Source organism: Dryas octopetala, chromosome 8 (assembly GCF_963921425.1).
Source record: "Dryas octopetala chromosome 8, drDryOcto1.1, whole genome shotgun sequence".
In the NCBI taxonomy this organism is placed as follows: Eukaryota; Viridiplantae; Streptophyta; class Magnoliopsida; order Rosales; family Rosaceae; genus Dryas; species Dryas octopetala.
In genome coordinates, this window is record NC_141373.1 from 18,577,731 (window position 1) to 18,604,158 (window position 26,428).

Below are 26,428 nucleotides of genomic sequence, written 5' to 3' on the forward strand. Positions count from 1 at the left end.
TTCAAACAAAATAAAACGAGGTATTTTAATATAAAAAAAAAATTACACTTTTAAGGAGGAAATATGGTAAAATAAAATAATTGGTTAAAGAATCAGTCTTCTTTACTCCCTAGCTACATATTTTTTTCTTTACAATTTAGTTTTTAAAATCCTAGGAGGAAAGTTTTACAGGCCTGTAAGTCTGTAACTTATATCTTTTACTGATGAAATAAAAAGGAATTAGAGAAATAAAGAGGTAAAGAGGTAAAGTTGTTATATTAGCTAGTAAAACTTTCAACAAAGACTGAAACCAATACGAAATTGATAGATTTGGAATTTTGGATAGATCATGAATGAAAGGAACTCATATATACGACACGATCTATTAATACAAATAATAAACATGTCAAATTAATATAAGTTCGAATAACTCAATGTAGACACGACAAACACTATGTAACAAAAATTAATTATAAGAATTTTCCTTAGTTTTTATTATGCTAATATCTCAGCTAAATAAGTTTTTATTTTATAATAAATGTATGACTACGTGCAAGATAGATCGATTTGATTTAGAAAAATAAGAAAACCTTAGTTTTAAAATTTTAGCTCGTAAAATATGGGGCTGGGTTCGGTTCGGTAATTGAACCGAAACCCACAAACCGTCCATCATCAACCACTGGCGATATGGCCAACTTCGGAACTGCCACAGCTATAGACAAGGTCGGCTTCGGTAGTTGTCAGTCGGTTTGGTCGGTTTCAGTGGCTGGGACTTCACCTTCTCTCTTTGCAACTCCAACTCCAGTCACCTGCTGCAACTCCAACTCCAACGCCCAGTCACCTGCTACAACTCCAACTTCAGCCTCTGCATGGTGCTGGTTCGACCACTCAGCCCTGGAGCTTCGCCTGCGACTCACCACTGCGCGCAGCTCACCTCACCCACACCCAACTCGCACCCACTCCCCGGAGCTTTGCCGCTGCCAAGCTTGAGCTCACCGTCCACCTTCGGGATGGTGGTGGTGGTGGATGGTGGTTCCTAGTGGCTGTGGGATGCTCATGAGGAGAAACCAGTGAAGGAGAGAAACCAGAGAAGAAGAAGAAGTCGTCGGTTCGGTATCGGTAAACCAACGGTTTGTGATTTCCAAACCGCACCACCACCTTCGGTTTGATAGGCGCACTAACATCGACTCTTTGGACAATCTTTCAGACGGCCTCTTTTTCAATTCGATGACGTCGGTTCTTCAGTTTTTCGAAGAACCGACCCAACCCTAATAAAATATGTGAGTTAACTTGACTACAAAACAATTAATAAATAAATTAGGTTATCAAGTCATGATCGATTAATTACATAAGTTAAGTACGTGTTAGTAATAGGCTTATTTTTTAGCCAAAACATTAAGTAACTGTTAATTAACTTTCAAAACAAAAATGATCGAAATGATGAAACCCAAACACGTACAACTCGTTAACACAGGTTGTCATGTTTATTAATTTACACATTGGGTGACACTACTTGCACATGTATATATGGGAATATAAAATATACCTAGTGAACAAATTATTAGCTAGTAGATACAAAATTAATTTTCAAAGATGTAGGATGGTAGGAGTTGGACTTGTTTGTATTTTACCATGTCACGGCTTAAATGTGGTCCAAGTACTTTTATCGTGCTACAATAATTCAAAGAGGAAACGTGTCCATTGAATTCTTAGCCTTGGCCTATAAATAGTGGCTCCACCCCTTGCTGAAAAGATATCGATGTGCATGCCTTGTTGTTACTTGTATAGCAATTATATAGGCAGCGAATTCTCCTTCAATTCATAGACAAGATTCTTCAAAAACCTAAGGTTAGTTTAAATATCTATATATATATGTGTGTGTGTGTGTGTGTGTGAAACTATGTGCTATTTGCTAATATCTTTAGGCTATGTATTTCAAGCAATATTTAAATGGCACATTACTATGTTTTTAGTCACAAGATATAATATTATTGCATATGCCTTGGCTTTATAAACTGCATCTCATGCATTTCAAAGGTATTGTTAGTGAATACAGAGCTCATGCATGTAAACTTCACTTGTTCTTCTTAATTTGATTGAGAAATTTGCATGTTCTAATTTTGAGGGGGAAGACAAATTACCTAATTTGGAAGAAATTATATGTAAGCATGGATGGTATATATAGGGGTTTTATTTTATTTTTTATTTTATTTTTCTAATGCTTAAGCCAGTTTAATAATTTAATTAAGTACTTAACAAATGAAAAATTCTTTCATTTGATTTAAAATAAAAACTAGCTAATTAATGCTAAAATGAACAAATTTTTACACAATTACTGAATTACGTATATGATATTAAATAGTGTTTTCTTGTAAGTTATTAATGCGTGTTTTTTTTTTTTAATTTGCAGAAAGAAAATAGCACAATATGGCTAGCCAATTGGCCATTCAACGACTGCAGAAGCTCCTCAGGTTTCCCTACTCATTCCATGCATAATCTTGAGACTAAGCCGTCTTATTTTCTTGTATTAATATACAAGCTCGATCATAGGCCAAAGTTTATTGAATATAACAGGGACAATATATGCTTGGGTCACCCCTGGGGTACTTGCAGATCACCCCACTCCCAAAAATGCTTGTTTGGTAGTGCAGTCTCAGAATCAAAACCGTTTATTTTTTAAATCACCTATATTATGAAAATCGATCATCTCTGCAAAAAAATCAACTTAATCTCGTTTGGTTATATAACTATTCTCGAACAAATTTGAGATAATTAGGCTTGAGTCCTTTAAAAAAACAATTTTTAGATGAAGATAGGGTGTGTTTTAAAATTTATAAGAAAATCTTTTTAATTCATAATAAAATTCTTTAATTTATAAGAATTTTTTTAAAATTCATAATAAAGTCTTTTTAATTTATAAGAATATCATTTTAATTCAAAAGAAACTCATTTTAATTCATAATAAAGTATTTTCCCGATTTGAAGGATATTTCTCATGATTGAAGGGTATTTTCCCCGATTTAAAGAGTATTTCCCCTCCTAGGGTGTAGAGTAGACTTTGTAGAGGGTACATGTTAGGTTTTAACTCCGGAAGTTTGGGTCTACCCAAAATTCCGGAGTTAAAACCTAACATAAAGCCGTCAAAGAAAAAAAATAAAAGAACTTGATTAAAAACCCTAAATCACTACCGGTCTTAATTCCCAAAATTCCGAAGTTAAAACCTAACATAAAGCCGTCAAAGAAGAAAAATAAAAGGACTTCATTAAAAACCCTAAATCACCACCAGTCTTAATTTAAGAAAGACTTGTAAAATGAACTGGACTCTAAGTTTTCCTTGAATAAATGGACGGTTTGGTCAATAAACCACTCTTTAAATATAACTTGTCTATTTATTTTATTTATTTGATTACAGTTATATAACTAAACAATTTTCAATTTAATTGGTTTTTTGCAGATATAATCTTTAATAGGTTATCTAAAAAATGAACTGTACTGCCGAACAAACATTTTTGTGGGGGTGGGATAAATATGGAGGTTACCCCTGTTGTGACCCAAGTATTGTATAGGAGTACAGGGAAATTAAACTTTGGTGAAAGAATTAATTTGTTGCATGGAATATTGTTGAAGTAATAAATGGTACAATTAAACTTGCATATATATATGGTTGGCAGATTTGCAGTAGCTGGACGATGTGGCTACATTTTTGGGGTGGTGGGGTATATATGGAGGTCACCCTTGGTGTGATCCAAGTATTGTCTATAGAAAATAACTTATTTGTCTCTGTTATAGGAATATGTGTTATCCCAATAAAGAAAAAAAAATTAAGAGAGAGAGAGAGAGATAGAGATTGAGAGAATGAGAGAGATAAAGAGAGAAGGGGAGGAGGGGATAGAAGGTGGCAAGTCCTTCTCATTGTCCATATAATAGGGTACAGGGAATTAAAATTTGGTGAAAGAATTAATTTGTTGCATGGAATATTGTTGAAGTAATAAATGGTATAATTAAACTTGCATATATATATATGGTTGGCATATTTGCAGTGAGAAGGAAGAGCTGGACGATGTGGCTGCTGCCAAAATTGAAACATTGACGACTGAGTTGCAAAGGCCCAGTCCTGCTGATTTTGACCCAGCTGTTCGAAGGATAATAGATGGCTTCACATACTTCAAGATCAACAAATTCGAGTAAAGAAAACTCACTTTGTCAATCAAAAATAATGGAAACACAAATATACACCTTCTAAGTTCTAACCTTTTTTTTTTTTGTCATTTGTAATATATAAGCCTTCTAATCTTCTAACCTTAAACAAGTTTAATAATAAAATTTAAAAACTAAAGTTAATGTAGTAATTAATCAGCAATGAAATCTAAGTGTTCTCAATGGATTATAATGAAATTTAAATGTCTTCAAAAAGTTATGAATTTTATTAAGTGAAGGATTTCAATGCATTTTAAATGTATTTTTTACATATAATAAATTTTATAAGAATTTTATTCAATTCTCTTAGATTTTGATAAATTTTATAAATTTTAAAATTTATTAAAATCTAAGTTGGGAACAACCCTTAAATCTCACTTAATTCTACGTACCATATCTAATTTCTACCCTATCTTATCCTTATTTTAATTAACTTTCATCGTAGTGCAGTAACTTTTCTCATATATACTAGTATACTACACATGCAATTCATATGTGCGATGCTTATAGTTTATATTATAATAATTATTGTAATTAAATATTATAGAGAGAAATACTATTAAATCAATATTTACTTGATACTATAACTCACGATTCAAAGTATGACGTAATTAATATGAGAGGCGAAACACAAATTTCTTTGATTTGGGGGCCATAAGTTTCTTATTAGAGATCAATATGTTTAATTAGTATAATACACAATAATTTTTTGTTTATATGATCTGTCACGTATGGTTAACGGACCCATATAATAAATGCTAAACAATTTTTTCTTAATTAATTTTCCTTTTTGTCCTGACGTTGCAGCAAATATCCAGAGTGTTTCAATGAACTTGCCCAAGGACAAAGCCCTAAGGTACTATATGAGCCTAAAGGCTAAGCTAGCTTTCATATTTAGCCTGATAACTCTTGGATCATAATATTATTAATCAAATTTTATTTTTATTTCTACTTTTTTCACTATGAGTGGCTAAGATATATTTAATTTGACGTTGTTGCTAATTAATTATCCAATGTAGTTTCTGGTATTTGCATGCTCGGACTCTCGAGTGAGCCCCTCCCATATCCTTAACTTTCAACCTGGAGAAGCCTTCATGGTCCGAAATATTGCTAACTTGGTTCCTGCATTTAACAAGGTTTACTATTCTCTTAAACTTCAAATTAATAGTTATTAGTTAAAGTAAATTACTCTAAAGTCTATTTTATAGTTAATTCTTAATGATAATTAAACTCACCTAAAAAGTTAGAATGATAAATAGGTCTACTTTGTACAAATAAAATCCATGTAATGTTTTTTTCCATGATTTTGTTTGTTAAAAAAACTGGGCAAATTGTCATTGTTGCTGTGTTGCACAATGATAATTAATAGTGTTTTTTGCAATTCAAATAGTTATTGTCGTATAATGACAATGATTTATATAAGTTGTCTTTTTTTGGATATTGTTGCACAATGAAAATTATTACTGTCCAGTAATAACTATAAAAAAAGCTGGAGGCAATTCTCCTGACCCAAAAAAAAAAAAAAAAACTGAGCGATGGGCAGCATTTTTCTATGTGATTTTATTAGAGTGGATTTATTGGGATTTGATTTTTTATAGTGGACCTTAAAAAAAGCCTAATTTCTAAAATAGACTTTAAAAAAAAAATAAACCCTATTAGTTATTCTAATCAAATTTTGACAATTTATTTCCTACTAATATCTCATAATATATATTATACAGTCATGTATTATTATTTGTTATCTGCTTCACAGCTAAAATACTCTGGAGTTGGAGCAATCATAGAATATGCTATAACGGCACTCAGGGTGAGCATTACAAAGAACTATATATATATATATATATATATATATATATACTTGATTAAATATTATTATTTCTAATTTTATGTTCAATATATATATATATATATATATATATATGAATCCTAACAAGAAGAAAATTTTACAGGTGGAAAATATTTTGGTCATTGGACACAGTCGTTGTGGTGGGATAAGTAGGCTTATGACTCATCCGGAAGACGGCTCTGTTCCTTAGTAAGGCTCTATATATACATATAAATTAATGAAAGTTGTAATTAACTTGTGAAAGATAAATATCTTAAACAATCATTTTTTATTAATTAATAATTATTGTCTATGAGATTTAATTAATCAATTGTTTGTCGAGTAGAGTTTTTGTTAGTAAGGTTTCTAGTAGAACAAAAAATTCATTGCTTCACAAGAAAGCACCAAAAGTGTTCTCTTAATGGGCCTAATCCCATATAAACCTTAAACACCTTTCATAAATAAATATAAAACAAAAAAAAAAAAAAAAAAAACCCAAAACCCTGAACTTTTTTTTTGGCGAGGAAAAACCCTAAACCCTTAATCAACTAAGTAGTGAATTTTTGAAGTAACATGAGAACTTGCTAATTGTACATAATTTTGCCTTCATTGAATGAAATTTGCAGTGACTTCATAGATGAATGGGTTAAAATTGGTTTACCTGCCAAGGCTAAGGTTATAGGAGAGGGACAAGGTGGTAATGATATCAATGAACAATCTGAGGCTTGTGCAAGGGTAAGCTTAATTAATTAACTCCCAACTCATTTGGTTATACATTTTCATATTGGGTTAATGGAATATTATTTTCAAGGCATTGTGCACTTTGTTCACCTTTCATGTTTGAAATAAATCTGATCACTCAATTACATCTTTTTTTTTTTATCTTGAATTAATAATATATAATTTTATGCAGGAAGCAGTGAATTTGTCATTGGTAAACCTACAAACTTATCCTTATGTTCAAAGGGAGATCTCCAACAGAAACCTAGCACTCAAGGGTGGTTACTATGACTTTGTCCATGGAGTTTTCGAGCTTTGGGACCTTGAATCGCACATTTCACCTCCCATCATCATACCACCACCTTAATTTATAGTAATGTGCCTCTATGAATAAGTGAATGATAAATAAAGCAGAGGATCCCCTAGTCTTAGTGCTATTGCTTCCTCTTGTGTGTTGGTTTTTCATCACAATGTCTGTGTAATGTTTGTTGCTTTGTTGCTTGTTCAGTTGAACTAGGCATTCTATATTTCTATGTACCTCTTTTGAAGGAAACTGTGGTAATAATAAATAGCAGCCATCATGTGCTGCCTCTTCTATTGCTTTCTGATGCCCTAAATATAGAGAGATAGAGGAACTGCTGGATCATATCACATAAAAATTGACGACAAAGGTGTTCATCGCCTATTATTATATGCCATCTACATATATTGATCAAATCTTTGAGTGCAATTAGAAGTTAAATAAAAAAAAAATTAAAAAAAAAGGGGCAAACTAGCTCTGGTTGGTAACCCCAACCATAAACAGACCATAAAAAACTATTATAAACTTAGTGCACAAGTTAGATTCATTCTTTTAGGCTATCATCCAATATGTCCTCTGCATAGTGCAGAACTGCATACAGCCATAACATCTCCGAGACCTTTCACAAGGAACTTCAGGATTGTGAAGGCAATCTTCTATTTTGGTCCCGTCCTATGAAAATGACTTTGTTTTGAGAAAATTATATTAAAACAGACAAATGAAACAGCAATGACTGTATTGTATTGTGATGATAAAAAATTTACACTTCCTATAAACATAATAATCCATGCAACTAGCAAAATGACCATCAATGCATTGTCATTCCAACGACCGCTTCAATTACTTAGAAATCAGGAACCATTTAGCTTCTGGAAAAGCTCTGGAAGATGGGCGTTGGTTAGCTTGGTCCTCTTGCTGATCTCATGCTTCTTCTTCTTGGGCTTGGGCTTGGAAGAAATGCCTAGACCCTGCTCTATGGCCCTCCTCTTCGCGGTGTCTGTGGCCGGCTTGATCCCATTCTTCTGGAGATCCTTCTCAATGTCGATCATATCACGGGGCAATTCAATCCCCCTAAAGAGTAGTTTAAGGTCATCATCCACCTTCATGCCCGGCAACCTGGGGTCATTTGGATATGCTATGTCCTCTTGTGAATCAAAGTTTGAAAGCAGCCAGATGTCACCCGCAGCTTTCAAAGCCTAGAAAATAATCACCTTTTCAAGATTCTATTGCAAGAGAAGTGATCAAGAAAATATCAATAATTCATACCACCGAAGACACACAGTAGCTTGTTTGAAACCTCAACTAAAAACAGAATGCTTGGATGAAATATGAAGATGCATAACCTTCATCCTTCATAAATCTTTATGGCCAAATTTATCCTTAATAAATCTTTTTGGCCAAATTTATCCTCTCTTGTTTTGGTTGAAGGCCAAATTTATCCTTCATAAATAAAAAGATCTCTAAATGAATAAATCTCTTCATGTACCCAAAAAATAAAAAAATAAAAACATCTTCTGCTAAGAGATTGGCTTTTGAGATGAGCATCCTAAGCATCCAAAAAGCACCTTGTGAAATTTCAATTGCTAAAATTTTATTTTGGGATCAGTAAGACCAAGCTAAAGGCACTTGAAACTATTCCTATGAAGTTCCTTGGAGAAATGGAAACCCCATGGCCATAGCTCCTTGGATCCCCTGAATATTGACAGTTCCACTCACGTTGTTTGCAAGTTACAACATTAGCCATTATAATTTCGGGGGGAAAAAAGGTCTTGTACAGTGAGCTTCAGTGCCATATAAAATCATTTTCAGGGATCTCGATCGTCTGTCTATCTATCTATCTATCTATCTATCTATCCATATCTATCTCTATCTCTGAGATCTCTAAACAGTAATATGGTATTCAAATGATGGTATGTACCTGCAAGTCCTCCATCACATTTGGGTATGAATCCTTGAGATCAATGACAGGTATGCCCTCTGCAAATTTCCGAACTAAGGCACGAAGTTGACTTTTGTCCTTCAGAGCATGCTTGGACTACAGATAAAAAAAAAAATACAAGTCAAAATGTCATCCTTCTTGGAAGTGATAAACGGAAAGGCTATCCATACTTCAAATACAAAAACCATAAATATGCCAGTCTACTGAGGCATGCAGGTAGATACAACTCAAAGTTACCTTGTAAGAGAAGCGCTTCCCATCATAGTAAACTTTTGGGTTATTCCTCAGACTGTCAAAGACAGCTTTATTGGCTTTTGCATCAACATAACATGCTTCATTAATTTGCTCAGGTGTAAAGGCCTGTCTTGTCTGCAATAAACATAGAGATCCATAGTCATCAGATTATTAATTTGTCTCAACTGGTCGTGGAAAAGTTAGCATATCTCTTGCTACACTAAACATCTGGCCCTGGAAAAGGCTCAAAAGCAGGAAATAAAACATGGAAAGGAAAAAAGAGCAGGGGAACCGAGCATAAAAGTTGTTAGCAGTTCAGGAAAAAAAAAAAGGCAACCAGCTAGCTATCATTCCATGACCCATATTTGCTACCAAATCTATGTTATTGGCTTTCTGATTAATGTAACTGAATCTGTCTTGCTTTATAACGAAACTAAAATCTTAACCAAAAAACTGCTTCCACCTAAACATCATAAAAAATGTGCATTTCCCCATTTTACCACACAAATAATTACTGTATCATTGACATCCATGGGATAAGAAATAAACAAATCCCCCATCTTAAGTATTGAGCATAGCCCACATATAGATTACAAAATGCTGATATATATCAGACCCCTGCTAAATACTTCATTATCAAAAAGGAAAAAAAGATGGGTCAACAAATATTCTACCAAACCAAAGAGTTCAACATCATTATAAAAAAATACATATGAACTTGTGTCCGTTTATTAGACTACAAAAGACATAGAAATACATGTACCAACCAATTTGTTTATTTGAACTCTGCGTATTCTTGATACTAATCTGTCAACATATCTACATCTACAGGATTCCTTGCTTTGTTACCTCCAACAAAACAATGAACCAAACTAACTTTGGCCTACATATCACAATTTCCACCACTTTGGTTTTTCTTTTGGTGCTAAGGATAAAAAGTGCAGGACACAGCAAGTCACCAATGGCAAAACCCATAGTCAGAAGTGGCACACCATTAAGCTAAAATGCCAAGATCCAGCACCAACTACTTTGACTCTAATTCTTGGAATAAGGCTGATAAGCAACTTGTACTGGTTAAGAGAAACAAAACTAAGCATTGTTGTATCAATTTTGTCCATTAAAAATTTAGTAAACTTTCCATTGGCTATTCCACAAATCCAGTCCACATCATAGTCTACTTCCATTTTTAGAGCAAGCAACGTTGATATTATTTCCAAATTGATTAAGTTTTATTTGTTTGACAGAGAAAAAACAAGGTAGAAGAGAACTTTAGCCAATGGCCATCAAAAGTCACAAGTCATGACAAAAAAATTTCCACTTAAGAGTTTAAACGTATCCTGCTCCATACCATTACATATCAACAAGAAAACAAAAAATTGTTCTAGATTTCAGATGAGCTAACAGGATAATCTAACATGGAAAGCACAAAGTCATCGCCCTTAGGCTTTAAAGTGCACACGGATATGAATTATTGCAACTGATTAGGAGGGTTGTAAACAAAACAATTGAATCAAGCAAAGAAAGGGAAATTTGAACCTCCAGCAGCAGGTCTATAACACGCTTGATCTGAGCTCCAACAGGGGCTTTACGAATGCTATTAATATGTTGGAGTCTCTCAGTATCATTCGAAAATTTGACAGCTGGTGCAGGAGGCCTGGCAGGAGCAGCAGGAGCAGAAGGCGCAGCATGATTGGCTTTCGGAGTCGCCACGGCCCTGCTAGAGGCAATGCTGGAAAGGGTTGACTGGCACTTCTCTTGCTGCTTCTTGAATCTATCTAATCTTTCTTGCAATGCCATCTGCAAAGCAATTGACCATGAGAATTCAACTGTATGTATCAAACTATATGTAGCAAGAAGAAAATTGGTGCAAATTCGAATTGGGTTCGGGGAATGTAATATTCTGACTTTAAGTTTTTTTTTTTTTTTTTTTTTTTGTGAATTTGTCAGAAAAATCTCCAATCCGCAAACCACTTTTATAAAACCTTAAATTCACCACATTCAAGCAACATAAAAACTATATAATACTGGGAAAGAAGAAAACAAAAAAAAACAAAAAAACAAAAATTTATCAATTCACGCATAATCAAGAACGTCCCCAAACAATTATCAAAGAAAACTGTTAATAGGAAAAGAATTAAAATCGGAAGACCTTATTTTCCAATTGAGAAGAGATAGAGAGATTAAGGAAATTTCAGGGGAAAAAAAACCCTAATCAATTTCTAAGAAGGCATACCTTGTAGATTTATGGTGAATTGGTGATCGATCGAGTTTGTTTGAGGGAAGTTAAAGGTTGGAGTTGGACAGAGACAGAAAAATGAGGTAGGGGTGGTCGGTGAGGGAGAGAGGTGGTCGGGGTGAGGGAGAAGGAAGGGCTGGGAAGGGGTTGTTGTCGCCGGAGTTGGACAAAAACAGAGGGAGGGAGAGAGGTGGTCGGTGAAGGAGAAGGAGGGGCTGGGAAAGGGTGGGTGAGGGTTGTTGTCGCCGGACAGAGACAGACAGAAAGGAAGGAAGGGAGGGAGGGAAGGAGTAAGGTGGTCGGTGAGGGAAGGCAAGGGAAGGAGTGAGGTGGTCAGGGTGAGGGAGAAGGATGGGCTGTGTGTAGTTTTTTTTTTTTTTTGATAGGATGTGTTGTGTTAAGAAATTTTGTGAAATGAATAAAATAGGGGCATTAGGGTAATTAGAGGGGTGTGTTAAGAGAGTTTTTAAATTTTAGAAGAGGATGGAGGGTATGTAGGAGAAAAAAAAAATGGTGTGCAAAAAAAAAAGGTGTGCAAATAACAACTCTCTTTATAAATAGGATCATCACCCATATAGAATAAGATCCCCTATATTTTAAACCTTGTTTGTGTATATGTTTGTGTCATATTGGACCAATCTATTGTATTGGGCCATAGTTAGTTCTAAAGTCTCACACTTAGAGTAATTGTAGGAGATCGAGAGCCTCCTATTTTTATAAATAGGACCCTCAGACACATAGAAAATGATCCGCTATTGTTTAGACCTAGTTCACTCATTCATCACTCTCTAGAGCTCATGATCTCATACTCTCTTGTACGTTGTAATCACTCTTTGTTTATAGTGAAACCTAAAGACCCAAATAGACGTAGCCCGATCAATCTAATATATCGTGGTGAACCACTCTATATATTCTCATGATTATTGTGCAAAAGTACTTTAATTTCCATTACATGCACATATATATGATATTAAAATTACAATCCTTTTTTGCGTACTCATGCATAAAAACATTCAAATAATGTTATGTTATATTTATATATATTTGTAATAAAAAAAACTTTCGTAGCTTATGTAAGACTTCCATTAATGAACTGTTGATACTTGATAGAAAAGTATTAATACTAAGAGGAGTTAACTCCTTTTGGGAAGTCACAAAATAATTGAGTCTACAATTTCAGATAAATGCATTAAATATCTATTTAAAGAATCTACAATCTCTACTATTATAAAGGGGAGCCAATACAGTTGCTGTCAAAGCTTCACCAAAACTTAAATATGTCTAAATTAAATATCCTTCTTCAAACAAAATAAAACGAGGTATTTTAATATAAAAAAAATTACACTTTTAAGGAGGAAATATGGTAAAATAAAATAATTGGTTAAAGAATCAGTCTTCTTTACTCCCTAGCTACATTTTTTTTTTCTTTACAATTTAGTTTTTAAAATCCTAGGAGGAAAGTTTTACAGGTCTGTAACTTATATCTTTTACTGATGAAATAAAAAGGAATTAGAGAAATAAAGAGGTAAAGAGGTAAAGTTTTTATATTATATATGTCATAATCTAGCTAGTAAAACTTTCAACAAAGACTGAAACCAATACGAAATTGATAGATTTGGAATTTTGGATAGATCATGAATGAAAGGAACTCATATATACGACACGATCTATTAATACAAATAATAAACATGTCAAATTAATATAAGTTCGAATAACTCAATGTAGACACGACAAACACTATTTAACAAAAATTAATTATAAGAATTTTCCTTAGTTTTTATTATGCTAATATCTCAGCTAAATAAGTTTTTATTTTATAATAAATGTATGACTACGTGCAAGATAGATCGATTTGATTTAGAAAAATAAGAAAACCTTAGTTTTAAAATTTTAGCTCATAAAATATGGGGCTGGGTTCGGTTCGGTAACTGAACCGAAACCCACAAACCGTCCATCAATCAACCACTGGCGATATGGCCTACTTCGGAACTGCCACAGCTATAGACAAGGTCGGCTTCGGTAGTTGTCAGTCGGTTTGGTCGGTTTCAGTGGCTGGGACTTCACCTTCTCTCTTTGCAACTCCAACTCCAGTCACCTGCTGCAACTCCAACTCCAACGCCCAGTCACCTGCTACAACTCCAGCTTCAGCCTCTGCATGGTGCTGGTTCGACCACTCAGCCCTGGAGCTTCGCCTGCGACTCACCACTGCGCGCAGCTCACCTCACCCACACCCAAGCCCCACCCGTCGCACCCACTCCCCGGAGCTTTGCCGCTGCCAAGCTTGAGCTCACCGTCCACCTTCGGGATGGTGGTGGTGGTGGGTGGTGGTTCCTAGTGGCTGTGGGATGCTCATGAGGAGAAACCAGTGAAGAAGAGAAACCAGAGAAGAAGAAGAAGTCGTCGGTTCGGTATCGGTAAACCAACGGTTTGTGATTTCCAAACCACACCGCCACCTTCGGTTTGATAGGCGCACTAACATCGACTCTTTGGACAATATTTCGGACGGCCTCTTTTTCAATTCGATGACGTCGGTTCTTCAGTTTTTCGAAGAACCGACCCAACCCTAATAAAATATGTGAGTTAACTTGAATACAAAACAATTAATAAATAAATTAGGTTATCAAGTCATGATCGATTAATTACATAAGTTAAGTACGTGTTAGTAATAGGCTTATTTTTTAGCCAAAACATTAAGTAACTGTTAATTAACTTTCAAAACAAAAATGATCGAAATGATGAAACCCAAACACGTACAACTCGTTAACACAGGTTGTCATGTTTATTAATTTACACATTGGGTGATCGACACTACTTGCACATGTATATATGGGAACATAAAATATACCTAGTGAACAAATTATTAGCTAGTAGATACAAAATTAATTTTCAAAGATGTAGGATGGTAGGAGTTGGACTTGTTTGTATTTTACCATGTCACGGCTTAAATGTGGTCCAAGTACTTTTATCGTGCTACAATAATTCAAAGAGGAAACGTGTCCATTGAATTCTTAGCCTTGGCCTATAAATAGTGGCTCCACCCCTTGCTGAAAAGATATCGATGTGCATGCCTTGTTGTTACTTGTATAGCAATTAGGCAGCGAATTCTCCTTCAATTCATAGACAAGATTCTTCAAAAACCTAAGGTTAGTTTAAATATCTATATATATGTGTGTGTGTGTGTGTGTGTGTGAAACTATGTGCTATTTGCTAATATCTTTAGGCAATGTATTTCAAGCAATATTTAAATGCCACATTACTATGTTTTTAGTCACAAGATATAATATTATTGCATATACCTTGGCTTTATAAACTGCATCTCATGCATTTCAAAGGTATTGTTAGTGAATACAGAGCTCATGCATGTAAACTTCACTTGTTCTTCTTAATTTGATTGAGAAATTTGCATGTTCTAATTTTGAGGGGGAAGACAAATTACCTAATTTGGAAGAAATTATATGTAAGCATGGATGGTATATATAGGGGTTTTATTTTATTTTTTATTTTATTTTTCTAATGCTTAAGCCAGTTTAATAATTTAATTAAGTACTTAACAAATGAAAAATTCTTTCATTTGATTTAAAATAAAAACTAGCTAATTAATGCTAAAATGAACAAATTTTTACACAATTACTGAATTACGTATATGATATTAAATAGTGTTTTCTTGTAAGTTATTAATGCGTGTTTTTTTTTTTTTTTAAATTTGCAGAAAGAAAATAGCACAATATGGCTAGCCAGATGGCCATTCAACGACTGCAGAAGCTCCTCAGGTTTCCGTACTCATTCCATGCATAATCTTGAGACTAAGCCGTCTTATTTTCTTGTATTAATATACAAGCTCGATCATCGGCCAAAGTTTATTGAATATAACAGGGACAATATATGCTTGGGTCACCCCTGGGGTACTTGCAGATCACCCCACTCCCAAAAATGCTTGTTTGGTAGTGCAGTCTCAGAATCAAAACCGTTTATTTTTTAAATCACCTATATTATGAAAATCGATCATCTCTGCAAAAAAATCAACTTAATCTCGTTTGGTTATATAACTATTCTCGAACAAATTTGAGATAATTAGGCTTGAGTCCTTTAAAAAAACAATTTTTAGATGAAGATAGGGTGTGTTTTAAAATTTATAAGAAAATCTTTTTAATTCATAATAAAATTCTTTAATTTATAAGAATTTTTTTAAAATTCATAATAAAGTCCTTTTAATTTATAAGAATATCATTTTAATTCAAAAGAAACTCATTTTAATTCATAATAAAGTATTTTCCCGATTTGAAGGATATTTCTCATGATTGAAGGGTATTTTCCCCGATTTAAAGAGTATTTCCCCTCCTAGGGTGTAGAGTAGACTTTGTAGAGGGTACATGTTAGGTTTTAACTCCGGAATTTTGGGTCTACCCAAAATTCCGGAGTTAAGACCTAACATAAAGCCGTCAAAGAGAAAAAATAAAAGAACTTGATTAAAAACCCTAAATCACTACCGGTCTTAATTCCCAAAATCCCGAAGTTAAAACCTAACATAAAGCCGTCAAAGAAGAAAAATAAAAGGACTTCATTAAAAACCCTAAATCACCACCAGTCTTAATTTAAGAAAGACTTGTAAAATGAACTGGACTCTAAGTTTTCCTTGAATAAATGGACGGTTTGGTCAATAAACCACTCTTTAAATATAACTTGTCTATTTATTTTATTTATTTGATTACAGTTACAATTTTCAATTTAATTGGTTTTTTGCAGATATAATCTTTAATAGGTTATCTAAAAAATGAACGGTTTTGATCCTGAGTCTGTACTGCCGAACAAACATTTTTGTGGGGGTGGGATAAATATGGAGGTTACCCCTGTTGTGACCCAAGTATTGTATAGGAGTACAGGGAAATTAAACTTTGGTGAAAGAATTAATTTGTTGCATGGAATATTGTTGAAGTAATAAATGGTACAATTAAACTTGCATATATATATGGTTGGCAGATTTGCAGTAGCTGGACGATGTGGCTACATTTTTGGGGGGGTGGGGTATATATGGAGGTCACCCTTGGTGTGATCCAAGTATTGTCTATAGAAAATAACTTATTTGTCTCTGTTATAGGGATATGTGTTATCCCAATAAAGAAAAAAAAATTAAGAGAGAGAGAGAGAGATAGAGATTGAGAGAATGAGAGAGATAAAGAGAGAAGGGGAGGAGGGGATAGAAGGTGGCAAGTCCTTCTCATTGTCCATATAATAGGGTACAGGGAATTAAAATTTGGTGAAAGAATTAATTTGTTGCATGGAATATTGTTGAAGTAATAAATGGTATAATTTGTTGGCGTGTGCGTGAGATCAGGAAAGAGATTTCCTAATTTGTGTAGTTGACTAGTTCTTGTACAATTAGGACTTTGTTTCCTAGTTTATTCTTATTTCCTTGTAAAACCTGTAAAGCCCTATGTAAACATATAAATAGCTCCTTATGGAGATGAATAGAATTGAATCAGTTTTACCCAAATATATATTTCTACTTGGTATCAGAGCCACCGATCTGGTGGTTTCTTGTTTTTCCCAAACCCTCTAATTGAATTCAAACCTATATTGAGTTCATTAGTTTTTTTTATTCATCTCCCACATATATATTGATTTCATACGTCCACACCATCAATTTCCGCTGCGATGACAACACCTGAGTCTTCCATTATTCTCCCCCCTGCACAATCTCTAACTCTGTCGGTTCCACAGATTGTCACCATCCAGAATGATAATTCTGCGTTGCCTACAGGAGTTATTCTCAATGAGACCAATTATGCACTCTGGTCTCAACTCATGGAAATTCGAATTGCTACCCGTGGAAAGTTGGGCTATCTTACTGGATCTATTGCTATGCCAGCCGAATCTGCTCCTACTTTTGATGCGTGGACCACTGAAAATCTACGGGTCAAAGGTTGGTTAATTGACTCTATGTCCCCTGAGTTGATGGGCCGCTTTATTCGTCTTCGCACTGCCAGGGAGATTTGGGCTGCTGTCAAGAAAGTATTTTATGATGGATCCGACGAATCTCAAGTTTATGAATTGAACAGGAAGGCATTCACCCTCAAACAGAATGCCCAACCTGTTTCCAAATATTATAGCATGCTTCAGAGTCTTTTTCAGGAACTGGATCATCGCGACCCCCCATCTATGGTGTGCGCTGCTGACACTGATGCATACCAGAAAAAACTCGACCGTCTTCGAGTTCATATTTTTCTTTCTGGACTGGATCCCGAATTTGATCAAGTCCGTAGTGAAATCCTCCGCAAGGAACCTAAGCTGGATCTCGACCAAAGTTTTGCTTATGTTCGTCGTGATGCACAACAACGCGCCAATTTTACTGGTGCTACCGCCTCTCTTGATGCTACTGTCATGGTGGCACAACGTTCTAAGGGACCACCTTCATCTCACGGGAGTTCCTCAACCCAAGGGGTGAAACCAGTTTTCAAGTGCACTCATTGTGGTGGTTCGAAGCATACTCGTGAACATTGTTATGAATTAGTTGGCTTTCCATCTTGGTGGGATCACTCTAAGAATAAAAGAAGTGGTCATAAGGCACTCCAAGCCTCTGCTACTCCAGAAATCCCCCCTGTAAGTGGCAACAAATGGAATGAACATGCTTCTGCATCTGCGGCTGTGGCTACATCAGGTACAACTGGTTATGCACTGAATGTTTCTTCCACCTCACCCACCAGTGATGTTTGGATTATTGATTCAGGCGCCTCTGATCATATGACATGTGATTCGAATAAAATCACATCTTTGTCTCCATCTTCACAGTCAGTAGTATCTAATGCAAACGGTAGTTCCTCTCATGTTGTTGGAGAGGGTTCTTTATCCCTTACAGATTCGTTACACCTAGATTCAGTACTTGTTGTGACATCCTTGGATTTTAATTTGCTATCTATTGCGCAAATTACTCATGCTCTTTCTTGTACTGTAACGTTTTGGCCAAATTGTTGTATTTTTCAGGACATCCTCACAAGGAAGATAATTGGTTATGGTACTAGGAGGGGCAAGCTGTATTATCTGGATTTGGCACCGAGTGGTGAGACCCGGATTTCTCAAGCCTTCAAGACTAGTGGAGATGCGACCGAGAAAAATCAGAATTTTATTTGGTTGTGGCATAGACGATTGGGTCATGCCTCCTTTGGATATCTTAAAAAGTTGTTTCCTTCATGGTTTAGTAAACTTTCAGATTTTAATTTTAAGTGTGATGTCTGTGAACTGGCAAAAAGCCATAGAGTTTCCTTCCCTTTGAGTATGAATAAAAGTACGGTGCCATTTGCGATTGTTCATTCTGATGTTTGGGGTCCTGCCCCAATTTCTACTCCTTCTGGTGCTCGTTGGTTTGTTACATTTATTGATGATTGCACACGTATGACTTGGATTTCTCTCTTAAAAACCAAAGGGGAGGTGTGTAGCACATTTCAACAATTTTACAAGATGGTAGACACTCAATTTCATGCAAAAATTAAGATCCTTCGTTCTGATAATGGGGGTGAATTTGTGAATCATGATCTTTGTCAATTTTTAGAAGCTCATGGGATTGAACATCAGCGAACATGTCCATATACCCCTCAGCAAAATGGGGTAGCAGAGCGAAAAAATCGTCATTTGTTAGAAGTGGTTCGAGCTTCATTGTTTGATGCTCAAATGCCTCGTTTTTTTTGGGGAGAAGCAGTGTGTTCTGCTGCTTATCTTATTAATCGGGTTCCCTCCAGTGTCTTGAACTTCCAAACGCCATTACAAGCCCTTCGTCAGTTTTGTGCTCTTCATTCCACTCCCAATTTGGAGCCACGAGTCTTTGGGTGTGTAACTTTTGTTCACCTTTATACACATCAGCGCAACAAGTTGGAGCCTCGAGCACTCAAGTGTGTGTTTATTGGCTATGCCCAACATCAAAAAGGGTACCGTTGCTATCATCCACCTACTCAGAAGCTCTACATCACTATGGATGTGGTTTTTCGAGAAGAAGAAATGTATTTTTCTGGGGGAGTTCAGGCACAGGCGAGTTCGGATACTATTGATGATCAATTCGACTCGGAAGGATTTGTTACTTTGGAGTCGTTATGTCATTCGCCGGTTGAGGATGCACTAATCGGCTCGTCAGGTACCACTTCAGAAACTGCGCACGAAAGTCTTAATGACCGGTCGTCGTTGGTCTCCTCACCAACAACCCCGTCACCCGGTCAGGGGGAGAAGAATGATGTATTGATGCCCGTTTTTGAAGCTTCTGTACCATTTAACCAATTATCCTCCGAGGTGTCTTCTGAAACTACAACCCAGGTAACATCCCAGACCATTGATGTTGAAGATTTATATTTAACTGATTTGTTTTCAGATGATCCATCTAATGAGGTACATCTACAACCATACCAATTACCTATTCGTAAGAATCGTGGTGTCCCGAAGATTCAATACGAAGCAGATCCCAAAGCTAAAATAAAGTACCCGATTAACAACCATGTTTCCACTCACAGATTATCAGCACCACATGCCATGTTGATCAAACAACTAGATTCTTTGTCTACACCAAGCAGTGTAGAAGAGGCTCTGATGGATCCAAACTGGAAACAAGCGATGAATGATGAGATGCAAGCTCTTCAAAAGAATTCCACATGGGAACTTGTTCCTCTCCCAAGTGGCAAACGAACTGTGGGTTGTAGATGGATTTATACAATTAAATTAAAGGCGGATGGATCAATCGAACGGTACAAAGCTCGATTGGTGGCAAAAGGGTATACTCAGAGACATGGAGTGGATTATCAGGAGACGTTTGCGCCAGTAGCAAAAATCAATACTGTACGAATCCTGATATCACTTGCTGCGAACTTGGATTGGCCATTACATCAATTCGATGTAAAAAATGCTTTTTTACATGGTGACTTAGAAGAAGAAGTTTATATGGATCCTCCACCTGGATGTAACATGAGTTCTGAATCGAAACACTATGTGTGCAAATCAAAGAAGTCTTTGTACGGTCTGAAGCAGTCACCTAGAGCATGGTTTGGGCGATTGACAAAGTCTATGAGGGCATTCGGATATAAACAAAGTAATTTTGATCATACTTTGTTCTTGAAGCATAGGAAAAATAAAATTACAGCTCTGATAGTATATGTTGATGATATGATCGTAACAGGTGATGATCCTGACGAAAGAAAAGCACTGCAAGAGTACTTATCTAAGGAGTTTGAGATGAAAGATCTTGGTACACTTAAGTATTTTCTTGGGATAGAAGTATCTAGATCACAGCAAGGTATCTTCTTATCTCAACGAAAATATGTTATGGATTTATTAACTGAAACAGGGATGCTGGGGTGTAAACCTGTTAATACACCTATGGAGGAAAATCACAAGCTTGGTGAGTGTACTGATCATAAACCAACTAACAAGGAGCAATACCAGCGCCTAGTTGGGAGGTTAATTTATTTGGCACATACGAGACCGGACATTGCATATGCTGTGAGTGTTGTAAGCCAATTTATGCACTCCCCAAGCGAAATTCATAGAGATGCAGTGAATCGCATCTTGAGATATTTGAAATCAACTCCTGGTAAAGGGTTAATGTATTCGAAGCAAGGACATCTGGATGTAATTGGGTATACAGATGCAGATTGGGCTGGGTCCCAAACAGACAGGCGATCCACTTCAGGTTACTTTACTTTTGTAGGAGGTAACCTTGTTACTTGGCGTAGTAAGAAACAAAATGTTGTTTCAAGATCGAGTGCGGAGGCAGAATATAGAGGTATGGCACATGGTGTTTGTGAGTTGTTATGGATTAAGCATGTTCTAACAGAGTTAGGTTTTGAGCCTAAAAAACCCATGAAATTATATTGCGATAATATTGCGGCCATTAATATTGCTCATAATCCAGTTCAACATGATCGAACTAAACATGTTGAAGTGGATAGGCATTTCATCAAAGAGAAATTAGAAAACAAGACACTTCAGTGTCCGTTTGTAAAGTCAGAAGATCAGTTGGCAGATATCTTGACGAAAGCAGTTTCAAGCCGAGTATTTCAGCACACACTAAGCAAGTTGGACCTTGGTGATATTTATGCTCCAGCTTGAGGGGGAGTGTTGGCGTGTGCGTGAGATCAGGAAAGAGATTTCCTAATTAGTGTAGTTGACTAGTTCTTGTACAATTAGGACTTTGTTTCCTAGTTTATTCTTATTTCCTTGTAAAACCTGTAAAGCCCTATGTAAACATATAAATAGCTCCTTATGGAGATGAATAGAATTGAATCAGTTTTACCCAAATATATATTTCTACTTAATTAAACTTGCATATATATATATGGTTGGCATATTTGCAGTGAGAAGGAAGAGCTGGACGATGTGGCTGCTGCCAAAATTGAAACACTGACGACTGAGTTGCAAAGGCCCAGTCCTGCTGATTTTGACCCAGCTGTTCGAAGGATAATAGATGGCTTCACATACTTCAAGATCAACAAATTCGAGTAAAGAAAACTCACTTTGTCAATCAAAAATAATGGAAACACAAATATACACCTTCTAAGTTCTAACCTTTTTTTTTTTTTTTGTCATTTGTAATATATAAGCCTTCTAATCTTCTAACCTTAAACAAGTTTAATAATAAAATTTAAAAACTAAAGTTAATGTAGTAATTAATCAGCAATGAAATCTAAGTGTCCTCAATGGATTATAATGAAATTTAAATGTCTTCAAAAAGTTATAAATTTTATTAAGTGAAGGATTTCAATGCATTTAAAATGTATTTTTTACACATAATAAATTACATAAGAATTTTATTCAATTCTCTTAGATTTTGATAAATTTTATAAATTTTAAAATTCATTAAAATCTAAGTTGGGGACAATCCTTAAATCTCACTTAATTCTACGTACCATATCTATTTTCTACCCTATCTTATCCTTATTTTAATTAACTTTCATCGTAGTGCAGTAACTTTTCTCATATATACTAGTATACTACACATGCAATTCATATGTGCGATGCTTATAGTTTATATTATAATAATTATTGTAATTAAATATTATAGAAAGAAATACTATTAAATCAATATTTACTTGATTCTATAAGTCTATAACCCACGATTCAAAGTATGACGTAATTAATATGAGAGGCGAAACACACATTTCTTTGATTTGGGGGCCATAAGTTTCTTATTAGAGATCAATATGTTTAATTAGTATAATACACAATAATTTTTTGTTTATATGATCTGTCACGTATCGTTAATGGACCCATATAATAAATGCTAAGCATTTTTTACTTAATTAATTTTCCTTTTTGTCCTGACGTTGCAGCCAAGGAGTTAAATTTCGATTTTCAGGGATATCGAAATTTTAACATGCATTCGTCAAGATTTCGCCAAGATTTCGCCGAAATTTCGGCGAAATTTCGCTCTCACCGCTTCTCTGTCTTTGGCAAAATGAAACAATTCAAACAACTAAACAATCAAATCCAGTCAAACGAAAATAAACCCAGCCAACTGGCCCAACTCTTCGCTCACTTAATTGCACAAACCCAACCAACTCCGGCCAGATCTCGACGGCCCAAGAGAAGGAGAAGAGATCGGGGAGGAGAAGAGGGAGAGGAGAAGAAGGAAGGAGGAAAATATGTGACTGGGCAGGGAGAGAGATGAGAGGGAAGAAGTCACAGCCATAGGACCCAAAACATACAGTTTGATTTCAAAATACATCACAGATGCAAGAAGAGAGTTGCTGAGTGGGGAAGACCGAAGATGCCAGGAGGAATAAATGTAATGACAAACAGTAATGTTAGTATAAAATAAAAGAAAGAAATGGGCTTTGTTGTTTTGGCCCTTTCGGGAGATAAAAAGAGAAAAGGAGGTGGGAATGTGGGATTGGCTAGAATTCTATCTGCCTCCTCTCTTTAGCTAAGCTCTCAAAAGCTTAGTATTGCTTTTGATTAATCTCTTCAAGCCTCAATCTTTGTGCTAACGTTTCTCTTTAATCACATCATTTTCTGATCTGGGTCTTCATTACTTCTCATTCAGATCATAGTTTCCAATTTTGTTTTTAGCCTCTGCTACTGCACTGTTGGAAAAACTAGTAATAGAAACAAACCCATTTGGTTCTTTTGGTTTTTGTTAGTTAAAGCTAGATAGAGAAATAATAAAACAAAAATAAAAATAAGATTAAATAAAAGAAAGAAAAAGATTTGAAAAGTGAAAAAGTGAACAACAAATAAAGAAAGAAGTCAAAGGACTCACGGGAAGGAAAAGGAATAAAAGAAAAAAAAAAAAAAAAAGAGTTAAGGGGTTGATTGGGGTTTGAGGTATTTGGACAATTGGGCAATTGGAATGAAAAAAAAAGTTTGGAGTTTCGTTTAGTTGTTTTTAAATTCTAAATTCTAATATATTTATATATAAAAAATAATTAAAAATACCCTAAAGGGCCTAAACTCTAATATCTTATACCATATCATAAATAATATAGAGTATAAATTATAAAGTATATAAGGTTTAGTATATAGATTATAGAGTATAAAAAATATACTAATTTTATTTATTAATTATACTAATTTTATTTAACAGTATTTGTCTCCAGCGTGCATTATATTTATCTTATATAACATAAAACCTACTATATAATTAGATTTCTTCAATATTTTTTATCAATGTAGTAGATAATATGTTAAATAAACATATAGTAAAGTTTCATTCAAAATTTCCATATTTTGATAGCAATTTCCGTCGTTTCTGTCTAATTTTTGTTGAAATTTAAAATTTCTCGAAATTTCCATCGAAATTTCCGTCGAAATTTCCATCGAAATTTCCTCGAAACTCGAAATTTTATTCCTTGGTTGCAGCAAGTATCCAAAGTGTTTCAATGAACTTGCCCGAGGACAAAGCCCTAAGGTACTATATGAGCCTAAAGGCTAAGCTAGCTTTCATATTTAGCCTGATAACTCTTGGATCATAATATTATTAATCAAATTTTATTTTTATTTCTACTTTTTTCACTATGAGTGGCTAAGATATATTTAATTTGACGTTGTTTCTAATTAATTATCCAATGTAGTTTCTGGTATTTGCATGCTCGGACTCTCGAGTGAGCCCCTCCCATATCCTTAACTTTCAACCTGGAGAAGCCTTCATGCTCCGAAATATTGCTAACTTGGTTCCTGCATTTAACAAGGTTTACTATTCTCTTAAACTTCAAGTTAATAGTTATTAGTTAAAGTAAATTACTCTAAAGTATATTTTATAGCTCTTAATGATAATTAAACTCACCTAAAAAGTTAGAATGATAAATAGGTCCACTTTATACAAATAAAATCCATGTAATGTTTTTTTTTTTTTTAAACTGAGCAAATTGTCACTGTTGCATAATGACAATTAATAGTGTTTTTTGCAATTCAAATAGTTATTGTCGTACAATGACAATGATTTATATAAGTTGTCTTTTTTTGGATATTGTTGTACAATGAAAATTATTACTGTCCAGCAATAACTATAAAAAAAAACTGGAGGCAATTCTCCTGACCCAAAAAAAAAAAACTGGGCGATGGGCAGCATTTTTCTATGTGATTTTATTGGGATTTGATTTTTTATAGTGGACCTTAAAAAAAGCCTAATTTCTAAAATAGACTTTAAAAAAAAAAAAAAAACCCTATTAGTTATTCTAATCAATTTTTGACAATTTATTTCCTACTAATACCTCATAATATATATTATACAGTCATGTATTATTATTTGTTATATGCTTCACAGCTAAAATACTCTGGAGTTGGAGCAATCATAGAATATGCTATAACGGCACTCAGGGTGAGCATTACAAAGAACTATATATATATAAGGTGCATTGATTTTAACTACTAAATTTCAATAACTTTTTAGTTTAGGTACCAAACTTAAATAGCATTTTAGATTAGCTATTAGTTGAAAAGTCAAACAAAATAATAAAGTAAAAGGTATTAGAATTTACAAATATTACATCACATGCCACTACAATAAAAAAATAAAAAAAATATTACATCACAAATATTACATTAATTTATACTATATTGTATTTAAAAAAAAATAAAAATCAATTCAGTCACAACTTAACTGTGACTGTCTTGGTAAATTGAAAGAGACAACTCACACCACTATACTATGTATTATTTTGAGTAAAAGTATTGTTTTGACCTCTATTTATACTATATTATAGTATAATTTCTCTTAAAAAAAATTCAATTAAGTCCCAACTTAATTGTGACTGTCTCACAACTTAGATGTGACTGTCGTTCAGTCACAACTAAATTTGAAGTTGTGAGTGTCGTACAGTCACAACTAAATGTGAAATTGAGACTACATTAACAAATTTTCAAGATAATATAAAAGCCTCAAGAGCAATTTTGTCAAAACCTTATAAATTTTAATTAACATCTATCATATGTGGGGCAAAGGACAAAAATGTCAAATGGAAAATGCTCAAATTAAAAGGGCCAACATGTTTGTGACCTAATCTAAAAATTAGATTTAAATTTAGTAGTTCAATTGAAATATTATATGGTCTTCATGCTATACCAAAAAATTATTAGGATTTGGTATTTAATCCTAATTTTCTAATATATATATATACTTGATAAAATATTATTATTTCTAATTTTATGAATATATATATATATATATGAATCCTAACAAGAAGAAAATTTTACAGGTGGAAAATATTTTGGTCATTGGACACAGTCGTTGTGGTGGGATAAGTAGGCTTATGACTCATCCGGAAGACGGCTCTGTTCCTTAGTAAGGCTCTATATATACATATAAATTAATGAACGTTATAATTAACTTGTGAAAGATAAATATCTTAAACAATCATTTTTTATCTAAATATTTTGAGAATTTATTTGAGAAATAAAAAGTTTTGGATTTAATTTTTAATTTTTGTTTTAAATTGGGCTTGACCAAAAAGTTGACTTTTAAAATTAGTGGGCTTTCGTCTTTGACTTAGGGCAAGTTGAATAGGTCTCGAGTCCACGAGTTCGTAGTCA

The 26,428-nt window shown here is 34.4% G+C and overlaps 3 protein-coding genes across 3 annotated transcripts; 2 read left to right on the top strand and 1 right to left on the bottom strand.

Annotated features, from left to right (window-relative positions):
• Positions 1–1,742: 1,742 nt before the first annotated feature.
• On the top strand, positions 1,743–7,323 carry LOC147277769 (carbonic anhydrase 2-like). The gene is made up of 9 exons (XM_086252931.1): positions 1,743–1,827; positions 2,390–2,450; positions 4,020–4,163; positions 4,984–5,032; positions 5,196–5,312; positions 5,930–5,983; positions 6,126–6,211; positions 6,628–6,736; positions 6,915–7,323. The coding sequence occupies exons 2-9, from the start codon at positions 2,407–2,409 to the stop codon at positions 7,086–7,088; spliced, it is 777 nt and encodes a 258-aa protein (XP_086109057.1). The 5' UTR covers positions 1,743–1,827; positions 2,390–2,406; the 3' UTR covers positions 7,089–7,323.
• A 175-nt stretch (positions 7,324–7,498) lies between these two features.
• Positions 7,499–11,779, bottom strand: LOC147277770 (transcription initiation factor IIE subunit beta-like). Its single transcript, XM_086252930.1, has 5 exons — positions 11,429–11,779; positions 10,732–10,992; positions 9,199–9,330; positions 8,941–9,057; positions 7,499–8,218 (listed from the first exon to the last, which is right to left on the bottom strand). Exons 2-5 carry the CDS (start codon positions 10,990–10,992, stop codon positions 7,874–7,876), a joined length of 855 nt encoding a protein of 284 aa, XP_086109056.1. The 5' UTR covers positions 11,429–11,779; the 3' UTR covers positions 7,499–7,873.
• A 2,716-nt stretch (positions 11,780–14,495) lies between these two features.
• Positions 14,496–26,181, top strand: LOC147277771 (carbonic anhydrase, chloroplastic-like). Its single transcript, XM_086254742.1, has 7 exons — positions 14,496–14,574; positions 15,141–15,201; positions 21,757–21,900; positions 24,260–24,308; positions 24,472–24,588; positions 25,164–25,217; positions 26,095–26,181. Exons 2-7 carry the CDS (start codon positions 15,158–15,160, stop codon positions 26,179–26,181), a joined length of 495 nt encoding a protein of 164 aa, XP_086110868.1. The 5' UTR covers positions 14,496–14,574; positions 15,141–15,157.
• The last annotated feature ends 247 nt before the right edge of the window (positions 26,182–26,428 follow it).

Coding starts and splice junctions, on each gene's coding strand:
- LOC147277769 (XM_086252931.1), top strand. CDS start 2,407: ATGGCTAGCCAATTGGCCATTCAACGACTGCAGAAGCTCCTCAG. Junction 2,451..4,019: donor CGACTGCAGAAGCTCCTCAG/GTTTCCCTACTC, acceptor GCATATTTGCAG/TGAGAAGGAAGAGCTGGACG. Junction 6,737..6,914: donor AATCTGAGGCTTGTGCAAGG/GTAAGCTTAATT, acceptor AATTTTATGCAG/GAAGCAGTGAATTTGTCATT.
- LOC147277770 (XM_086252930.1), bottom strand. CDS start 10,992: ATGGCATTGCAAGAAAGATTAGATAGATTCAAGAAGCAGCAAGAGAAG. Junction 9,331..10,731: donor TTATAGACCTGCTGCTGGAG/GTTCAAATTTCC, acceptor TGTTTATTGCAG/ACAAGACAGGCCTTTACACC. Junction 9,058..9,198: donor GGAAGCGCTTCTCTTACAAG/GTAACTTTGAGT, acceptor TTTTATCTGTAG/TCCAAGCATGCTCTGAAGGA.
- LOC147277771 (XM_086254742.1), top strand. CDS start 15,158: ATGGCTAGCCAGATGGCCATTCAACGACTGCAGAAGCTCCTCAG. Junction 15,202..21,756: donor CGACTGCAGAAGCTCCTCAG/GTTTCCGTACTC, acceptor GCATATTTGCAG/TGAGAAGGAAGAGCTGGACG. Junction 25,218..26,094: donor ATGCTATAACGGCACTCAGG/GTGAGCATTACA, acceptor AAAATTTTACAG/GTGGAAAATATTTTGGTCAT.